This window comes from Chamaea fasciata, unplaced genomic scaffold (genome assembly GCF_029207755.1).
Source record: "Chamaea fasciata isolate MVZ Bird 193981 ecotype frontalis unplaced genomic scaffold, bChaFas1.0.hap1 SCAF_4, whole genome shotgun sequence".
In the NCBI taxonomy this organism is placed as follows: domain Eukaryota; kingdom Metazoa; phylum Chordata; class Aves; order Passeriformes; family Sylviidae; genus Chamaea; species Chamaea fasciata.
In genome coordinates this window covers 74,440,013-74,448,030 of record NW_027094089.1, presented here as the reverse complement: position 1 = coordinate 74,448,030, position 8,018 = coordinate 74,440,013, and the positions used below count along the sequence as shown (strand labels likewise).

General features: G+C 40.3%; 1 protein-coding gene across 3 annotated transcripts in view; it reads right to left on the bottom strand.

Moving 5' to 3' along the window:
- Positions 1-3,545: 3,545 nt before the first annotated feature.
- Positions 3,546-8,018, bottom strand: part of LOC136288632 (mitogen-activated protein kinase kinase kinase kinase 4-like) — a 94,076-nt gene continuing 89,603 nt past the window's right edge. For 2 of the 3 annotated variants that reach the window (XM_066182043.1, XM_066182042.1), the window contains exon 31: positions 3,546-7,409. In XM_066182043.1, coding sequence (XP_066038140.1) covers positions 7,326-7,409 — 84 coding nt within the window. In that variant the 3' untranslated portion in view covers positions 3,546-7,325. The remainder of the gene's footprint in view (positions 7,410-8,018) is intronic. The other variant, XR_010720543.1, reaches the window with a different exon arrangement.

Below are 8,018 nucleotides of genomic sequence, written 5' to 3'. Positions count from 1 at the left end.
GGGGACGCGGGGACAGCGATAGCGGGACAGGAAAGCGGCGACCGGGGAGCAGCTGCGGTCGGGAGCAGGCACGAAGCTGAGGCCCGGGGAACAAGCGGTGGGAGAGGTGGCCGCGGGGTCGCCGGCGATAAGCGGCCGGGTAGCGGCGGCGGGCGGCCGCGGGTGCTCCCCCCGTGCTGTGGCGGTGCCCGGGAGCTCGGGGGCGCAGGCGTCCCGGCGCCCCGTCGGTGGGACAATGACCCCGAGCAGCGCCTTGGTCGCTGCCGCCCTCAGAGAGTTCTGCTGCACCAGTTCCTGGTTCCGTTTAAGTGGATGCACAACACTCGTCATTGCTTCTTCCTTTGCATTAGTGTGTTCCTAGTTGGGAGAGTCTTGTGCCTGCTTCTAATATTGTATTTGCGTTTTTCATAGTTGCAGTGTGGGAGTAATCATAATCATCTTGCCATTGAAACAGCCTACCGAGTCTTGTTTCTTTCTCCCATCTTCAGAAGAAATTCTTGCTAGTGGTTCCTAAGTGTCTGATATTGTTGATGCTTGTCCCACTGCAACTATCAACTTCTTTATCATATCATAAAATCAAAGAATGTTTTGGGTTGGAAGGGGCCTTAAAGATCATCTTATTCCAAACACCCTGCCATGGGATACTTTCACTGGTGTCCTAAGTAGCCCCGTGAAAACTTACTGAGATCAGGAAGTTTGTATTTGATACTTTGTTAGCGCCTGCATTTTTTTCTACTGGAGGAAACACCTCTTGGGGGGAAAGGTGGAGGGAGCTGGGCCGGTTGAAACCAGAGAAGACAAGACTGAGAGGGGATTTTAGCAATGCCCACAAATATCTGAATAACATGTATCAAGAGAATGGGAACAAGTGGCGCACAGTGACAGGACATGGGGCAACAAGCACAAACTGATAGACAAGGAATTCCATCTGAATAGGAGGAAAAATTTCTTTGACAGCAGAAGAGCACTAGAACAGGCTGCCCAGAGAGGTTGTGGAGTGCCCTTCTCTGGAGATACTCAAAAGCTGTCCAGATGAAATTCTGTGCAATCTGCTCTGGGTGACCCTGCTTTAGCAGGGGGGTTGGACTAGATGTTCTCCAGAGATCCCCACCCACCCCAGCCACTTCAGCAGGACAGAGTGAGGAGAGAGGGGTAAAAAGAAACTGCTAGGAAGAGCAGCAACTTCAGTCTTTGGAGTGTCACTGGTCCAGACAGTCTTTGGAAATCCAGAAGCGAAGCTGCATCTTAGGCAGAGCTGGCTCAGGTGCTTGGCCAGAGCAGTTCTCCCACCTTGAGAACAGTTGCATTCTTAGTCTACTGCCTTTGCTACTGTGGTCCATTTGTTATGGGAAAATTAGAAAACCTGTTGCCTGAACCCTTTAAAACAGACCCCAAATCTAAACAAAGGGGTATAAAGCACAAGCTTTTGCTGGCCTTTAGAATTCTCAAGGAATGACATGAGATTTTGTATTTTATGTCACAGTGCATCCCTTAGGGAGAAAATTTAAAACAAATCTGTAATTTGTGTTATGTTGAAGCCAAGGATTGGGTAAAACTTCCACATGGTGTCTTTCTTCCCAGTAAACACACAACTTGTTGTGTGAACTGACAAAATGGCATTTTACAGTTCAAAAAAAATGAACATGACCCAAAAACCTTTTCAATAGTTTGCACAGTATGTGATTTCACATCACATACAAGCCTTACCTAGAGAACTATGGTGTACACTTTTTTTAGTTATTAAATAATCTGTGGGTATAATAAGGAAATCTGTGGACTGCTCCCAGCTTATCTCTACTTTTGTCTGTGCTCATGATGTGATTTGCAGAAGAAACTTATTTATATACAGGTTATTGTTACATGTGCATTTGTTGCCAGATTTTGTTATTGTGAGTCACTGTGGTTTCATTCATTGAAGCTGAAGCTTTTGTGGAGTGGTAATGGACTGATGTGGACTGATAGCAGAGTTAATACTTTATACTGCATAAATCAGTGTGCATTGCAGGTTCAGATAGAAGATAGTTCCTTCTCTTAGGAACTTGCTCCTGCTGCCTTCTTTCTCACCAGCAGAGGTCCAGCTAGCATACCAATTTCAAAACTGGAACAAAGGTAAATTTCTTGCTGACTGTGTGTCAGTAACATGTCTTAAAGACTGGTTATGTCTGTGAGTTCATCTAGATGTGATTTCCCTACTATACCTGAACAGCAGGACTGATATGATTGTATTAGAAACTGGAAGTTGAGAAACAGAGAATCAGCAATGACTGGAGAGGAGCCATCAGCAGATGGCTGCATCACATCACAAGAACCGAGCGCTTTGTGTTATGCTGAGCCTGCTTCATCAGGGCATGTAAGCAGCTCACTGAAGACAATATGAGTTTTATATGCCTACAACCAAGTGTGCTAAAAGATACTTGTGTTCGCCGCTAGTTAATCAATAGTCTCAAATTCTCAGAGACAATAAGCAGTCAAATATCTCGGGTTTTATATACAACACACCTTAAGAAAACAGCAGTTAGCCCTTATAGCAGTGACAGTGAAATTTGAATGAACTATGCTGAATAGGACGATGTTTTTATATTCCGTTAAATATTATATTTAAAATACGTTGGAGAAATGAAAGTTATGAAAGAGGAAATGCTCTAGATTAAAAAAAAAAAAACCAGCTGATGTGCAAAATCATGAAGTTTACTGTAAAAGTTGTTCACCACAAAGTGTTTTGAGGACAAAAATAGAAAAGTTTTTCTGATGCATTTCACCCTTATTTCCTGGGTGGTTTTGTTAAATCTTCTTAGAAAATAACAGAAGTGGTTAAGCAATGCTAAAGTAACATTTTGGGTGATTACTCAGCTGACATCCCCATGCCCTTTAATCAGCTCTTTGCACTTAAAAATGCAGTTTAAAAAAGTGGTGGGTTATCAGCAGGAAAATTTCTTGCACTTTTGGTGTGTGCAACTTTGACTTACTGCACAGGTTTTAGAATCTATAGAAGTCTTTTTTATAGACTGCAAGTTTGTTTATGCTTCATTTAACTTAAATACAGCTGTTTAAACATGGAACTGAACTTGTAAGCCAGCTTCTATGATGGTCTTTGGAGAAACAATTCCAGTAGCAGTAAGTCTGAGCTTACCTGAGAAAAAGTGACTTGAGCTAACCTGGCACTCATGCTAAGGTGCACAAAAGCCAGTTCTTGTAGCACCAATGGCTGCAAGCTATGATTTTGCTGTAGCTCCACTGCCCTCATCCCACTGGGTGTTTGTGTAAAGGGAAGGGCAGACACACAGAAGATCAGTGAAGCTCGTTAGCAGCACACACAGCACAGCACAGGCTGTCACCCTTAGGAGCACTCTGTCCAGTCTGAACTCTCACACTGCGACTTGGACATCTTTTTCCATACAAGGATATATATTTATTTTGTCCCTACAAGTGGATATGGGTGTTTCCCTACGGATAGTGACTGGATTTGGAAAACAATAACAAAGGTTTCTATGATTTTTACAACAGCTGATGTCAATGTAACAGAATCATTACAAGTGTGATACTAGTTTTGGTTTTCAGAGTATTTTTATTTCTGTTTCAGTTGTACAATTTCATCATTAGAGAACAATACATAGTGTACAGTACATAACTTGCATGGTTCCCAGGTTTTAAAGTCATGTGCCAAGGTTCAGGCTGCAAAAGAGAGTTAACCATGCCTAAAATGAAAGCAGGCATATACACAGAGTTCTACGCTGCTGCAGCATTAGCACAATCTCGTCTGGCAAATGCAACATTATGAACACCACCAGCCATTAGGAGACTGCATGGACCAAAGGGTTAATGACATGGATCCTTAACATTCTGCCCCTGTAGTATTTTTTCACGTCAAAGTGACATCACTAGAAAAACACAGTAAGCAGTTCACTCCTTGGTTTTAGAAGTTAGTGAAGGGGTATAGCTAGTGAAACACCTCACAAAATGAAATTACCAATCTGATACACATTTTGCATAGTTCAAATTATGTCTGGATAACCTTGGTTACTGGATTTTTTTCTTCTGGCCTTTGTACTTTTGCTTTGAGCTGAACAGTTATTCAAAACACTCCCTCATTCAGTGCTCCCCAGTCACTTCAGATACCTTTCCATTTCTTTGGCTGCTTTCTTTCCCTTAACATCTTCAACCTTTTCGTATTCCTCCTACAGCAATATGCTGTGCCAGACAACCACTCCCTTCCCCTTTGGCTACTCCTGTTCATTTTCTTCTCTCCTCTTCAGTCACTTCCCCTTTCTTCTGTTACTCTCCTCAACATCTCTGGACTCTTTCTCATCTTCAACAATTCTGACTATCTCTTGATAGAGAGACAATGCCACAGGTTTCTCCTTGTTGCATCCAGTTGCTACTGCTGTTTGTAATACCACTTCTAAATCCTTCAAAAGCATTCACCTCTAGGTGCCTCATGCTTTCCATAATTACACATGGAAAGTTTTAAATTTTTTTTTTAAATGGTAAATAGCAGATGAAAATCCAACTCACTGCCTTGAATTGTAGCTAGAAAGAAGAGCTAATAGAGGGAAACAGAACGAGTAATTACAATCCCAATATAATAGTGCATATTCCCTCTATTGACCTTGGAGTTGTTTGTGGTTTTTTTTCCCCTTTTAGCATGGAGTTAAACTTCTTCACAGTGTGTCAACTTATTGTCATTATTTTCTGCTACAGTACACTTAAACAAGTTTGATCATATTTGCTTCTTTAATCTGTTGATATGGATTATTGTTATAAATCCCCACTGTTATTTGCTAAATTCTTTTTAACTAGTCTCTAGCATCAGGAAAGTATCTGCCTCCTACCTGTTAACACTAGAACAGGGGAAGGAAAAATTCACAGGCATCCTGTAGAATGCAGAGGCTGCTGAGATATGCACACTTTAAAAATATTACAGGGCAGCCTGGATCACTGATTACTTATAGCACGAGCAGCTATGCAAGTTTTGTAATACCTATTGTGTGCAAAATGAAAGCTCTTCTTCCTTCACAGTCTCTCAGACTTTTAAGTCCAAAGCAAGTAAGTTGCTGATAAGTAAGTTGATTGTCTGCAACTTACTTTTTGCCAGTAATTGTAACTTTGATCTCTGATTCTGTTACAGATTTGGGCTTGTTTGGTTTTATTGGTAGTTTTTTTTTTTTTGGGGGGGGGGGGGGCGCTGTTGTTTGCTTGTTTGTTTTTTCCTGCTGTTTGTTTGTTTTGTGAGTGGAATGCAATGAGTCCAAGTGTTCAGCAGCACAGGGAGCCAATCCAGGCTTTGCCCCCTTGCCCCAGCCCTGGCCCTGGCAAAAAGCAGGAACATTACTACAACCAGACAGCAGACCTCCTGTTGTCACACAGCTCTGCCCAATCAGTTTCCATTCAGGTTTCAAGTCTGCACACAAGCTAATTACTCACATACATTAAGAATCACTTTGAGTATTTAAATGTATTTTTTTAGTATGGCTTTAGGCTTATTTTTCCATTAGCTAGAGATTTAAAGGGAAGATACTTCATTAAAAAACACTATACATTTTTAGATAAGCTAGTGACTGTGAAAAGTGCTAGGTTATGAACTTTAGAAAGTGCAGTCCTACATATAACCAAAAACATAACAGCAACAGTGCGGGCACCTCTGACCAGCCTGCAGCAGTCAGGTGCCAGCACAGGGAACGGGGGAAGGGTGATTATCCCCTACTTTGATTCCCTGACATACACAGGGAGAGCAGTTCTGAGCATCTGTCAGTCACGGCATCACTGCCAGCACCTGAGCTGACGTACTGGACAGCACAGCTACCAGTTCCAACAACTCTATTCCTGACCTCTTAATCAACATAGAATCATCATCCTTGAGGTAGATGACCAGATATTCCAACACACTTTCCCTGCACCTTTCAAGTCAAATATCACCAATCAAATATTTCAAGTAAAAAATACCTATTTTCAAGCACTGGAACTAGTGATTTCACTTTTGCCCACAGCATTATCCCTACTGTATCATGTCTGGAATGAGCTCTTTTGTATTACATTTGATGCTTTACATTTTCAAAGCACATCCAAAAATCAGCTACATGAGGATTACATTAAACCCTACAACTGATTCATAGTACATGATTATATATAATGTGTGTATATATATATATATTATATCTATAGTTTTATGGCCAACTTATAAGCCCCTGAGAACAGAGATTATGCATAAACACTAGAATAACCAATAACACTAGAAGATGTGGCTTTATTTAGATGTAATTAGCATAGAAAGCACCTGGAATTACTTATATTTTCTATTTATAATAGATTAACTCTTTGGATACTTTCATAACTATATTAAGAATACATTTGTTAATCTTAACATCCACTGTGGAAAGATTGTATTTACATACAAATACATAAAGACTTGATGTGAAAGAGAAAGAAGGAAGAAAAGAAAGTGCCTGCTCTTGTCCCCTTATTTACATACATGGTTAGTGCCTTTAAATCAATTCATGTCAATGTGGGTCCCATGTGTGAATAGAAGTTACAGGTTTTGTTTCATAATGCTTTATGCATCTATAATTTTGAAAGGCTATTTAAACTGTTTTTACAATACGTCCTACAGTAACTGTGTCTATGGGCTCAGGAATCCAGCCCTGAGAGAAACATAAAATCTGTCCTCTCCTGCATTTGTAGAAGTCTCTCAGATGTGGCACATTTTCAGAATTAACTGTTTTTACAACTCTGTACTGATACACACCTGTCCACTCAGCACACGGGATGATCCCACAAGGTCCACGGAGGGAGGATCCCTCAAGCCTCCCCATCTGCACTGGGACCCACCACAAACTGTTATTCTTTCACGGTTGTAAGGCGTGGTCAAGTCATTCAAGTTCATCTTGGTGACACAGTAACAGCTTGCTTAAACTGAAAAATGAGCCCAAACTCAATTCAAAATAGATTCCAACTGTTTTTTTTTTTATCTACCTACAGCTGTCACTATCCATAAAAAGTGACTTCAGTTCAAGATATCAGCATTACATCACTTGTGAAAGTGAAACTGTCCATTTTTCAGAGTACAGGAACTTCTTATATTGGCTACATTCTTCACTAAAGTCTCCTAATACAATCTTTGTTTGCAACATAGTTTGAAAGACAAACTAAACATGTTCGCAATACTTCAACAGGAAAATGGAATTCTTTCCAGGCTGAATAAATATGAATTTTGATAAGTCAATAATGACAACATTTTTGTAGGTAACAAATGCAAATTTGTGTGTATTACCTCTGAGAATTTTACACTGCTACCTACAGGGAATTTTTCATTTTCTTCCTTTCGATGTGCTTTACCAGTTGAATAGTACATTTTGACCGAGAGTCATAAAATATATTTGACTGCTGCCTCCTGACTGTACAGATGCAAAGAATACCTTGAAAGAGAGAAAAAAAAAAAAAAAAAGATGCTACTGTCAGTTTATATTTATGAAAATATTCTTACTCATATAGGAAAGGTGATAGAATGCCACAGTCCCAAATACAAGGATATACATATATCACAACTGAATTTTAATCCCATGAGAAACTTTTAAAAGTGAAACTGGACTTGTGATACAACTGCATTTTAAAAATATATTTCTTTCCCTATTTGAAAAGACATACAAGAGCATTTAAAAATAATTAATCTTAGAGCCTCAGTTTTCTAAATATGATAGTGGGACTAAATAGATTTCAGAGAACATTTAACAAAATTGCTATTTATGCAAGAAATCATACCTGATTATCCATACCCTGGTGTCTGCAATTAAGAGTGCTGGGGTTTTTTTCCCCCATGATGACTTCTCTGAACTGCCTGTAATTTCAGTAGCCCAGGAGAGGCAGGCCTGTAGCTGGGAGTCTTAGGGGCTCACTCACTAACCTGCCCCACCTGTGGTGCTGTGCAGTTCACAATGCCTTTATTTGTTATCACTGATAGCAGTGAAGGCTGCATGGAATAGAGAATTCTAACAGCTGGTGGTGGGAATGTGTGCAACATCCATAAT